Source organism: Athene cunicularia, assembly GCF_003259725.1.
Source record: "Athene cunicularia isolate RWA chromosome 4 unlocalized genomic scaffold, athCun1 chr4_part2, whole genome shotgun sequence".
NCBI lineage: Eukaryota > Metazoa > Chordata > Aves > Strigiformes > Strigidae > Athene > Athene cunicularia.
In genome coordinates, this window is record NW_020799099.1 from 29600694 (window position 1) to 29613423 (window position 12730).

At 41.0% G+C, this 12730-nt stretch overlaps 1 protein-coding gene across 1 annotated transcript; it reads left to right on the forward strand.

Moving 5' to 3' along the window:
- Positions 1 to 4038: 4038 nt before the first annotated feature.
- On the forward strand, positions 4039 to 9390 carry APELA (apelin receptor early endogenous ligand). Its single transcript, XM_026848162.1, has 3 exons — positions 4039 to 4288; positions 4657 to 4767; positions 6927 to 9390. Exons 1-2 carry the CDS (start codon positions 4213 to 4215, stop codon positions 4743 to 4745), a joined length of 165 nt encoding a protein of 54 aa, XP_026703963.1. The 5' UTR covers positions 4039 to 4212; the 3' UTR covers positions 4746 to 4767; positions 6927 to 9390.
- Positions 9391 to 12730: the final 3340 nt, after the last annotated feature.

Consider the following 12730-nt stretch of genomic DNA (forward strand, 5'->3'; position numbering starts at 1 on the left):
TTTTCTCCTGAAATCATAATTTTCAAGCTAATGAGTTTTGTCTAGACAAAGTAGTCTTCACGATTATAGTCAATGAAGAAAGCAAACATTATATTTGGCTTCTGATGCTGTACCCTGGGCTGTAGAAAAACCACCCTTTATACTCGTGGCTGGCACACAGACCCAATAAAACCATGAAATAATAATCCCAGTGAGATTTGTGGTGAAAAAAATACATCACAGATGCCTAAACAACATTTCAAAATTTACCCCTTTGAGCATTTCTCTGCCAACTTCTTCCCCTCAAGCAGCAGCTCAGATCATTTGGGGGCATTTTTTCTTCCACTTGTTGCCCAGCTCATATACCTTCTTGCAATGTAAGAAAAGAACTTGGAAAACCCTAGAACTTTTTCTAATGATACTTGCCATTGGACTTAATTATTTGCTTCACCAAATTCTTTTGAAGTAAATATTTTTATCCCTGCTCTTGTCTGGTTAGCGAAATAATTTCTCTGCATCAGCAGGATGGATGAATTTGGGGAACACAAAGTTAGAAAATCTGACTAGAAACACTGATATTCTATAATCTGACACTTCTAAATCAAAATAAACAACAATTTTGACTGTTACTATCACTCTGTTGAGCATTCGGCATGTTTCCTCATAGCACAGTAAAGGTCCACAACAATGAATGCATTTTTAGAGATCTCTAGAAGGAGAAAAGATACTAAGGGGGTATCTGAGATACAGAGATTGAAACCAATATTAACATATATAACAATTCCTGTACTTGATAAGCTTAATTTAACATTTTATACTGATAGCATTTGAAAGCTGTTCTCAAAGCTTAATGATAAACACTAGTTTATAGTTATGTGCCAGCCTTCAAAGGAAAGGCAGTATTCAATTTCTGACTAGCAGCACAACAGGGAATGCTAATTAATCCCTCACTCCTTACTAGAAACTGCCCAATTATCTTTCTCTCCTGTTGTTGTCATACAGCTCTGCTTATTCTACTTATTATTACTATGAATTTTACTGCTACTAGCCATTATTTTATCTTTTGTGCTTCCAGTCACTTGCTCTCTCATTTAAATTGTCGAAAGATTTTATATTTTTCTGTGACAAAATAATTTGATATTCCCTCACTCACTTTTCCCTTATTTCTCCCAATCTTATTCTTAAAAATGGCACAATGATTTCAAATTATTTTATCCTCAAATAAATAGACTGTAACAGTCACTTTGTATTGAAAATGTTATCCAGCACAATTTATAGACAGTGAAGTGATACAGTACTGAATATGACTTACTGAAACTTGTCAAGCAAGAGACATGTGTACTATAGTTAATGTTTGATATCCAGGGAAGGCAGCCCTAATTTTTCCTTGTTGTAACCTTTGAAATTATTTCTGTGATGTGCTAATTTTTTTTTCACTTTCTGGAAGTAAAGTGATAATTTGACTATTTCAATCCTATCAAGGAGGAAGTAGGGAACAGAGTGCCTGCTGGAAAAGTAGCAATGACATAGGTAATAAATGCTGAAATCATCATCCCTTTATCATGTTCCTTTCAGATTATAAGAGAGAAGGGAAGCTTTTGATCCAAAAGAACTAATTCTAGCTCCTAAAGTGTTATCTACAGACCTCCAGCTTTCCTATATACTTTACATTCCCTTTCCTCTTAAGCCAATAGGAAAAAACCAAAAAACAAAACAAAACACAAAAGTCACCAGCAAACACTGTGAAAAAGTTACATCACTACATTCTGCCTAGTTGTTCTTTGCTTAATTTCAAGTAGTGGTATGCCACATGAAAGTAAACACCTGAAGGAAAGCCGCTTGCAAAAGAACTATAAATTCTAGAGTGGGACTGCAATACATTTTAGAAATTTCTTCAGTGGGTAAACATTGAATTATTACTGTGGCTTACATGAAAATTACAAGAAATATGTGATGCTCATGTTACAGTGACTTGGACTTTATAACCTTTATAAACCGTTGTAAACTTCTGTAGAGAGTAACTAGGGAATGACAGCTCATAGTAAATCACAGTAAAAGATAAATATTGCTCTTAAATATTGTATCTTACTCAATTTCCTTAAAATCTAATGACTCCTCAGAATGTAAATTTCACCCCATACAGGTGCAGAAGAGGCCTAGATAGGAATGAGCAACAGTCTAGGTATTCTTTCTGCCCTTTTAGCTACTTACAGAGTCCCTATCACTTTGAAGTCTATACTACTTTTCACCTTAACGTTATGGGTCTGAACCTTACATAGCTGACTGCTGAATGAAAGTCATCACCATTCGCAGGGCTGTATGAACGAGGTTTTCATTCATGGAGAACAAGTGAATGCATCCCTAAAAGCATCCTGGTGGAGACGGCGCCAGAGTGAGATTTAGGATATTGAGGATGTAACCCTGATTCTGTCACAAACTCGCTGTATGACCTGGCCATGCCACTTCTCTCCTTCTCCATCACCTTTCTATTTGAAATTATACCCTCTGTAGGACAATTCTGTCACCAGCACCATGGGAACCTGCTTTCAGCTGAGCTAGTGGCATCAATATTAAAGAGAAATCTAGTTTAAAGGCCAGAGATCATATAAAGAAAACATAATGACCACCAAGCTGTACAGATGAACACTGGGAAGCATGTGCTGCTTACGACAGACCAATGTGATCAACCAAAGGAGGATTTCCTTTGTTGCTGTTTTGTCTGAGATATCTTCCTAACAGTCTTGATGTAATTTAAAAATAACATTTAGTAACTATTTTCACCATGTATTCAAGCTGCAAGGTGTCTTGTAACTCATACAGGCATACTTCACCTAGACAAATCAAGTAACCCAGTAATAATGTGTAACTATGAGGAGGGAGTAGCATAAACCATCGACTTAAATGAGCTTTTAAAGAAAATAGGAAAACCCACAACAGGAGAAAAAAAATACAGGGGCAATTTAATAAAACAAACCCCCCCATATATTCTACTCTTTAGGGAATTAGGCAAAGAACGACTTTAGACAGCTTTCAATAACACTTATCTATCAAGAATAGTATTTAATCTATACAGAAAGGTACTCTATTCTGCAAACTTTAAAAGACAAACTGTTTCCAAAAAAGGACAAATTTTCCAAATTACTAGGTACTATTCCATCCCAAGAAATCAACAGGTTGAAAATATGTAAAGGACCAGACGAATTTTAACTGATGCCACTCATTCACTGGATTTCAAAACGATCGCAGCTGCTAGCACATCTCACAGGGTTTTGTCTTGTCTTAAAGGCTTGCAGATCTGCATTGTTACCACTGTTACCAGCTGTTTTCAGCGTGGTTTGTTAAAGCGAGCTTTCGCCATCATCTGGTACAGGTATAACGCAATGTACAGGTGGGTTATGCAAACGTAATGTCCCACCGAAAACTGCTTGCCCCAAAATGTCCCTCTTGTAACAGATATGGTGCGTAATATTTTTTTTTTACCCGACACAGTAAAAAACGAACAAAAAACCCCCTCGCAAATTAATTCTAGAATATTCCGATCTTTTAAAAAGACGGTACAAAAGACCCCCATTAGCCTTAACTGCTACCAGTTTCACTTTGAATAGCCGCAACTTCGCAGCTAGTTTAGGGAAGAGAGAAAGGCTTTGGGCTGCTGGAGCGCTGGGCTGGGGGGCACTTCCCAGCCCCGGCTTTCAGGAGGGACAAAGCGGCGGGGGGGTAGGGGGGCGGACCACACTTCCTGCCACTGCCGTTTCTTTCTGCATGTGGGACCAATATGGGCAATGCAAAGTTTAAACAGTTGCAAATGGGGGAGGGAACATCAGGGCTTGGTTTACTTTTTTTTTTTTTTTTTTTTAATTCCCCCTGCCTGGGTTGAATCTTAAGTGAGGTCGTTGCATTGTTCAAGAGACTCCTTGCCCTTAATGCCTTGACAGAAGCTACTGTTTACACGGACTTTTCATTCCTGCATAGTTTGCTTATGGAAAACAAGGGGGAGTGGGAGAAGAGAGGGAGGCACTGACCGCAGTGGAAGCCAAGAACCTTGCCCCTGCCTGATCATTAACCTTGCTGGAAAACGCGGCTGGCAGCTGCCTCCCCGGCTTGTCCCTGGCATGTGAGCCTGGCAGGAGGCTGCCTGCCTTTTACAGCCACGCCGGCCAGTAATCTATACATTTCTTCGCCTATATACATACACACGCGCCCTCGGAGCGCGCCTCTACGCTTACGGCAGACATGAGACTCCAGCCGCTCCTTTGTATCGTGTTTTTCCTCCTGGCGAGCCTCCTCCCTGCCGACGGGCAGAGGCCAGGTAAGCGATGCGCCGGCGGGGCTGGTGTGCCCGGGGTGCGGTGTGGGGCCGTGCGTGCCGCGGGCACGGCCGGCGTGTTCCTCTAACCCCGTCCAGCAGCTGCTCCTGCCCTCCGGGCGGGTTCGCAGCTGCCCGGCTGCCGCTGCCACGCGTTTTACGAAGGGGTTTTGCCGCCTCGGTCCGTGCGCTTCATCTCTACTTAGAGCGGCAGCGTGAGATGATGCACCCGGTGTCTCAGGAGCCGGGCAACTTGGGGAGGCGGGGAGGAATAAACTGGGACTTGCGGGAGGCAGCTGTTGCGGACCTGCTGCCGGGGCACGGTGCCGGCGATCTCCCCCGACTCCCTCCCTCCCTCTCTGTCTCCGCAGCCAACCTGGCCCTGCGCAGGAAGCTCCACCGGCACGGCTGCTCCCACCGGCGCTGCATGCCGCTCCACTCCAGGGTGCCCTTCCCCTGAGCCCCCGCCGGAGCGTGGCGAGGTAACCCACGCGTGTCGGGGGTGACGCCGGGCGCTCCCGGCGCGGCGCAGCGCGCTTTTCCATTGACACCGGCGTCTCGGAGCAGTTTAAGAGGCATTTGGGGGGCAAGCTAAGCCCCGGGTGTGATCCCGGCCGGCCTCCCTCAGTTCGTCCCGAGAAGCGCGCAAACGCCTCGCCTGGGGCAGGGCGGAAAATAGCCGGCTCTGCTAAATAGGACGAAGTGCTGCCCCGCAGGCGTTTAAGGCCACTTGCAAAGCTGCGGGGCAAACAGCGAGATGAGCGTCGAGGCAGGAGAGGATGCTCGGACACTGCTTCCGCGGCGGGTGCAGGGCAGAGTCACCTCACTGCCCGTCAGTAACGTGAAGGTGGCAGCATTTACCCACTTCAAAGGGGACAGTGATTCTTAATCATTGTCAGCAAAAGACTTTGAGCTCCTCGGATGAAAGGCTATACAAGTGCAAAACATTAATGCTTTATAGCCGATGGGGACATACACATTCAAATAGTAAGTGGCTGCAGCAGCAGGCAGGTAGCATATGCAAACAGGGTAGGCATCAAAAGGAAACCGAGGCGGTCTGGCAATTTAAGAATGAATAAAACATGCAGTAAGTAGTTTTGCAACCCATTATATATTAAAATAACGTTGTAGCCCCAAGCATGACAGCATCATAAATAAATGATGGCAGAACCGTCTGTGGACCCAAGATGTTCCAATTTACTCAGCGGCTAACAGTAAACTGGAGACCAAAGTCAAACTTTTAACAACCCTATACCACGAATCTTGTGAAGACATAAACCACCTTGTTGAAAAGAGCATACACCACTACTAAAACAGCCATGCAAAAAAGGTACCATTCCACTCCATACTGCTGGCCTAGAAATACGTGGAATGCGCATATGGGATGGTAAACTGGCAAGTTGATGAGTCTCAAAAAAGATTACCATACCTTAAATTTAATCTCAGACGGGTTGCATACTGAGTGGCAGAATGGGGCTGCAAGTAGAAAGAGGTACATGCCAGAAGGATGCTTCACTAGTGAATGCCATGTCTCCTCACTGCGCTCCATTTCAACAAGAGACAGATAAATGAGATTCCCTCATCAGTTTAAGCATCAACCTAAAAACATAAGCAATCAGATCAATTCACCCAGCATGCAGAGGCTGAATAACAGACACAGTCGAATTTAAAGTTCTTGAATTTATTCTGAATGGCTTGCTTCAGTTCCTAAGAAAAGTAAATTTAACCCCCCTTCCTCCAGTTCAGCATCCATAACCTGGAGACTGTTTGCAGAAAGCATCTACATTTTCTCTTAATGTGCTCAGAAACAGTACATAATGCATTTTGCTTGAGATGGCAGTAGCCACACAATACATGTGCGGTTACACTGGAATTATTTTCCCTACAGAATATCAAGATAAAAGGGATTTTCAGTGTTACCTTGTTTTCTGTGGGGAGCTGATTTCTTGTCACAAAAATCTATAACAAAGCAAACCAGTGTACTTATTAATTCAGAATACATTTTGTAGACATTTAGCTAAAGATAATTCTGCTTTATAAAGCTGTATAGAAATCCACAAAGCTGGACTGGGGAGTAAGGGGTGACAGGCACCTGAACTAACTCTCTTAACTCCAGTCATCATTGTGGGTGCTCAGCTCCTTTATCTTAAGTAGCATTTACCATCTCTACATTTACATTCCCTTCCAGTTTTAGTCCTAATTCGGCAAATATTTACATGCCTGGGTAACTTGACACACACAAGTAATCTTATTGATCTCAATGGAGTTGTACATATGGATAAAGCTATTTGCAGATGCAAACAGGATGGACACTTAAGCCTGAATTTCAACAGGTGGTTGGAAACTGGGATGAGCATAGCAACTTCTTTTCACAACATTTGAAATGATGAGGGGAATGAACTTGATATTTTTACATAGGCAAAACATGGGACAAAACAAATGGAAATAAGTCATATTAGAAACCTTCTTGCTTTTGGCTTTTTTTTTTTCTCCTTAATTTGGAAATTTCAGCTAAAAAGGTTAAGAAACATTACCCCAAATTTCAACCCTGTATTTAATATATTCTATTTCATATGAGACATTAGACTACAAAATCTCTCATTAATGGCTATTTCTCTCTCTTTTTTTTTTTTTCCCCCAGCAACTTAATAATGGGCTTTTCAGTGTTTTAAAGGAGCTACAATTAAACCAATAGAGAAATTAATCAGAAATCCAGATCGACAACAGCTGACCTGATAGAGCCACTGCAGTCCTGTCTTCATCAGTCAGTCCTGTCTGTCACATTCTGCAAGACCTGGAATGAAGGCCCCTGGCTCCCACCATAGGAAGCAGGGGGAAGAAACGGAGGGTGGTGATGTACATGAAACTTACCTGGCTGAAACATTCCCTGGCTGAAACATTCCATAAAAATTCTTTGGCTCTCACAACGACTAGTGAAAGTTAAAGACCAAATCAAACATCAGGTACTTGAGATGGATTTGCAATGGTATTAAGAAGGACCTGTCCAAGGGAACTCTTAATGGTCTGTATGCTTCAGACAGAGAAATTGGACATGCTCTTGACTACTCAATTCAGGCTCTGTGTAGGGCAGTATTTAGGATGAAATAATGTCAGACTCCAGCACAGAACTGTGAAAGTCCATTTTGTGTTTATACTTTTATATATTAATAATATATACATATATGTTTTAACATCTAACATTACTTTTTTATGGAATTATATTAACAACATAGAATATATTACTGTAATAGTATCCAAGTCAGCACCACACTAGTGATCCTACTGGCTTCATGTATAGTAAGTATAGTAAGAGTTTACGATATAAGAAAGCAAAGAGAGTAGTATCCTTCATTCTACAGATAGAGAGTTGAAGCACACAGAGATAAGAGATTAGCCAAGGGTCATGCGAAACTGATAACTCGGATCTCTCAAGTCAGACCTTAAGGTCAAGCCCATCCTTCTGTCTAATGAGCTGTTACTTCGAAGCCTATCATTTGTTTTCTTAAACTGGGCTGCCAAACCAGACAGCTAAAACATACTTGAAAATTCAGTACTATAGAACTATTTGCTTAATAGTAGTTTTCTTAAAATACCCGCTATAGTATTATAAATAGAGCATAAAAATAGACCATTGAAAAGAAGCCTTTGTTTTGTCAATCTCAGTGTTGCTTAGTACTCTATTCCTGTAGTTTAAATGAATGGGATATTTAGGACACAGCACTACAATGAATGAGAACTTCAAAGAGAAAACAGGCTGTTCTTTTCAGCACTGGAGGTCAAGAATACATTGAGCTTTTATTTCACATTTAGTTTTTAAAAATATATGTTTTACATCTCCTTTTTATGTCAGCAGAAATTACTTACCTACATATAAAGGAAAATACAGTAGCTCTTCCATTAGCAGAACTAAAACAAACCTGAAAATAAGTCATACCCAGATTTTTAATTCATTGCACTAGTCTTGAAATGTTAACATTTTTTATAAATTGTACAAAAATGAGTGAAGATCAGTGGTGTTGTGGTTTCAATCCAGCATTAGAATTTTGTCTTGCAACACATAGTTTCTAATAAGTTAAAGAAAGCAGCAATCAAGAAAACTGGATAGCTGAAACTTTCCAATCAGCATCTATATGTAACCTCATCTCTAAGAACCTGAAACCTTAATCACATTCATACCGGCAGAACTTAACAGGAATTTCAGATTTCTCCGTATAGAAAAATTAAATTTATCACCACACCGTATTCTGGAATTTTAGAAAATCATCATAAAAAGATGGTTAAATTTGTCTATACCAACAAACATCCCTGCAGGTAAACCTTCAGAGTTCTGAAAAAAAGAAAGCAGTTTTCCAAAATTAGAGGCATACTACCACTAATGTTATTTTTTAATTATTTATTTAACTTAGCTTTCTTACGTATCCATGGCTACGTGTTTAGAAGTACAGGTAAACAGTATGGGAAAGCAACAAAGGTGAAGAGTAGCTATTTAACAGTTATGTCTTAAGAGTATATGGATTTAGTGTGGCACTGGATAGTTTGTATAACCATAATTTTTCCGTTAACTTTGATAAAATTTTAAGAAAAACATAGTGTTATCTATCAGAGAGCTCTATATGCACATTCCTTCACAGATGTAAAAATAAACAAAAGAACAAATACCAAAGTGCCCCAGGAAGCACATTGTCAGTCTACAAAATTATTGTAAATGTCTGTTCTTTTTAGACCTGATACCATAAAATCTTCTTTGAAAAAGGCATTGATTGTGGTCTTTGATAGATATGTTTATAAATTAGCCTATTGATTGTATATTTTGTAGAAAGATAGAACACACTTCAAATAATATTCTGTTTTAAATAAACTTTGTACACTTTTCAGAATTATATTCTTCAGCTGTCAAGGGCAATGCATCTAAAGAAAATGTAGAATTTGTCTGGTTTCCCTGTGGATTCATATGGAATCCACGTGTAATAAAATGTCTTACCAATTTCCAACACAAATAGTAGTTATTCATGGAAACATTTTCCTGACATTTTCCGTCTTTATAAAAGCACAAAATTCTGATAAAAGTCATAGAAAAAGACCTTCCTTTAAAACTACTAGGTGTATTCACAGCATGCTGTCATATGACATCCTGACACCATGCTAGGATTACAGCAGAACCCAGACTATGCATTGTCTTCATGCCTAGAATAAGCAAGGTTTTTAATTATCTCAGTGTTAAATCTTGAAATCCGAATGTTACCACAAATTAAAGAAAATGGCCTTAGGACAGAAAAACAAGCTCAGAAGTAGTCTGAGGCATAGCAGAAGCTAAAATGTGTGGAAATGTTACCATAAAAGCCTGTTTTGGCTTACAGTAATTTCTCCCGTTAAAGGTTGGATACTGTAAATAAATTTCTTAGTGCTAGATGTCTTGTACAGTAGAATTAGCCAAGTGATTCTACTACAGCACAACACTATGTTGATGTTTAACTTCAGCGGGAGCAGGGCTTGGAAGGACCTTGTTTTCAGTTGAGCTGGACTTGCCTTTGACTTTGTTGAAACTACCCGTTTTCATTTGATTTGCTGAACATAAGGTTCATCGGGTAAAAACAGTTTTGCATGACAACAGTGTGATTATGTACATAAATATGAAGCATTTGGACACTGTTAGAACAGCCGAATTGACTGAACTCTCCATGTGCAGGTACGAGTGTACATTTAAAGGAAGTTTGTACAAATACAAATTGCTGTGTATTGAAAGTCAGAATTGATGTTTACATAGGTGCAATCCAACAATCAAGACTTGATCCAAGGGTAGATTCAGACCTCAAACAAAGGCAAGACATGAGTTGCTGACACTTTCGAGCTAACTCCTTGTCTTATAGATAGCTGTTATGTGGGGAAAAATTTATTTGAAAGGCAGTTTCATTAAAGCTAGTAAAATTTAAAAGACATTTTAGAGTGAAATACAAGGTGATGTAACAGCAGGGCAACAGGAAATAGAGGTAAATGTAAAGCTGTGGTGAGAAACAGCAGATTAGTGTGTTCCCAAAGGATAATAAACAATTCACCTCTTCCCTTTCCAGCATGGAAAAAAGGAAATTATAGAAGAATAAAGACTGGTAATATTTCCTTTACACCACATACATATGCTATAAATAGTGCCTGTACACACAAAGCCAAATTTTGCTAAGGGTGACATAAGATTTATATCAACACCCATCAGGAGAAGCATCAGTATGGTAAATAAGTTTCAAATGTTTGACTATCATCTGACAAGTACAATTAGCATACTGATTTCTTGCTACTGTGATGGCCTTTATCTTTCTTGCTAGTGATCAACTGCAAACTTTTTGTGCAAGGTGGGAAACACTCCAACAGCGAAAACAGCTCAACCTGTGTCTTTAGTTCCCTATAATGCCTAAAAACCTAACTCATTCCAACCCTGAGGATGTTTTCTGACATCTCTCGAGTTACCTCAGGGTTCAATTGTCTGTCCAAGTGCCTTCAGTCCTTGATACAGCTTTCTTTTTTGGATTAAAAATGACCTTCAGTGGAGCAAGCCTGCTTAACTGCATATTCGCGTGGAAACTTAAAGCATGAAAATCCCATTAAAATCTTTTACAATCAGTGATTTCCTTTGTGAGATGAAATGCTAAAGTGTTTATGTAGAGCTTCCATTATGAGCTATTCAGAAAGACACAAATAGCAACTAAATTTTTCCCTCGTATATGATGCACATTCACAAGAGATCACATTTCTTTCATGCATATAAAATACTTAGCATATTTCAGCATTTCATCTAGAAATTATTAAAAATCCACAATGTGAACAGTTTTTGGGCAACCCATCAGTCTATTAATGTTTCTTAGGGAGTCTGCAACATCGGTTTTCCCAAACCTGAAAAACATATACGTTGTTTTTCAACAGAAACAAAAAGCTACTGGGGTAAAAACTGAGTAAGAAAAACAAGATATAATAGTTTAACATACAGCTTCAACATATACTAGGAAGCATCCCTTCTTTTTAGTTACCTTCTTGCTGCCCTGGTTGCAATCCACTAGCTCTTACCAAGACTATAGCTCTGCAAACATATGCGTTTCAGCAGCTGTAACCACATATGGGAGCATCACCAGTTTCTTCAGCTGTTCAGATTCACACATATTCACCCTATGTGCAGGTTTGCCACACCATGCCCAAGGAAGGCTGTGTTGGTGGTTAGCAAAGTGCTGCTTTGAAGCAGAGCACGTGCAAAACCACTATGTTCACAAAGCGGTAATTCTTTTAATCCCTGAAACTCCAACATTACTACTTACTGAGTGTGCAGCATGCTTATGGATATTACTTCAGACAGTCAGATCCAGCCTGTGACCAGGTGCCAATGCTGCAGGGCCAGTCACCCAGGCTGTAGAATTGCAGATGGACTGAGGGTCACTCTGGAGCTAGTCAGACAGCATTAGCCATGGCAGCACCCAGCCTAGCACCAGCACACACTTTCTGGTAAGCAAAATGCAGCATAACCAGAAAAATTAGGACTCAGCCTCCAATTTCAGAGCTGTGGCGTGTCAGATGCAGGAAGGCCGCTACTGAGCTGAGCTTTCTCTCGCTTGCACAACAGCAGCTATTTGTCCCTTTTATGTTGCATTTTGAGCACAGGCTTGCTCACCTGAATCTCCTTGACCAGCTCCGCTACCAGACCAGGCTCGGTCCAGGGACAGGCTGCTGGGCCCCAGGCAGCACTGGTGGGACCTTCCCCTAACTCAGGGCAGCTGCACTGGTGTGGCCAGACAGAGCCAGCTGCCCACCACCACACAGGCCTACGACACCTGGCAGGCCCTGCCATGCCACAGCACACCATCACAACAGGCATATAGCGTCACCAGGCATCCTGAGGCAAGGGGGAATGTGTAGAAAGCGGGGCTGGGGAGCATCTCTGGCCTGGTAGCAGGGCTGAGGCAGCTGTGCCCACACCTCTGGGGCAGGGTTGGCAGCACAGGGCTCAGGACTGATACACACTGGCCCGTGCAGTTCTGGCCCTGCTCCCATAGCTCCTACTGGGCCTTTTGTTGTAGTCCTACCACAGGCCAAGGTTAGAAAGTGTTCAGGAGTAGCAGAGAGTGCTAGTTCCTATTTGGAAGCTGTACAAGGGTGAAAAGCTTCCCCCCCCCCCAAAAAAAAGCTTAAGATACTAAGAAAACAAGATACAGTAGGGATGGTATGATAAAGACAGAAAAATGGGGGAGGTGTTGCTGCAAGTTGTTAATCATGAATGTAGTTAGGAAGCGCTATGAAATGCAAAGGTGAGGAGAGGTGCATGTTCACACAGAGTAACCTGCACTTTGCTTTCCAGCTGCCATGTTCCACAGAAAGCACTATTGCTGGTTAATCCAAGTTTTACCTTAAGCAGTCATGAAGGAGGAGGGTATGAGCAATGCCCTCATAGTGTAAAGTTGTTCTGCTACG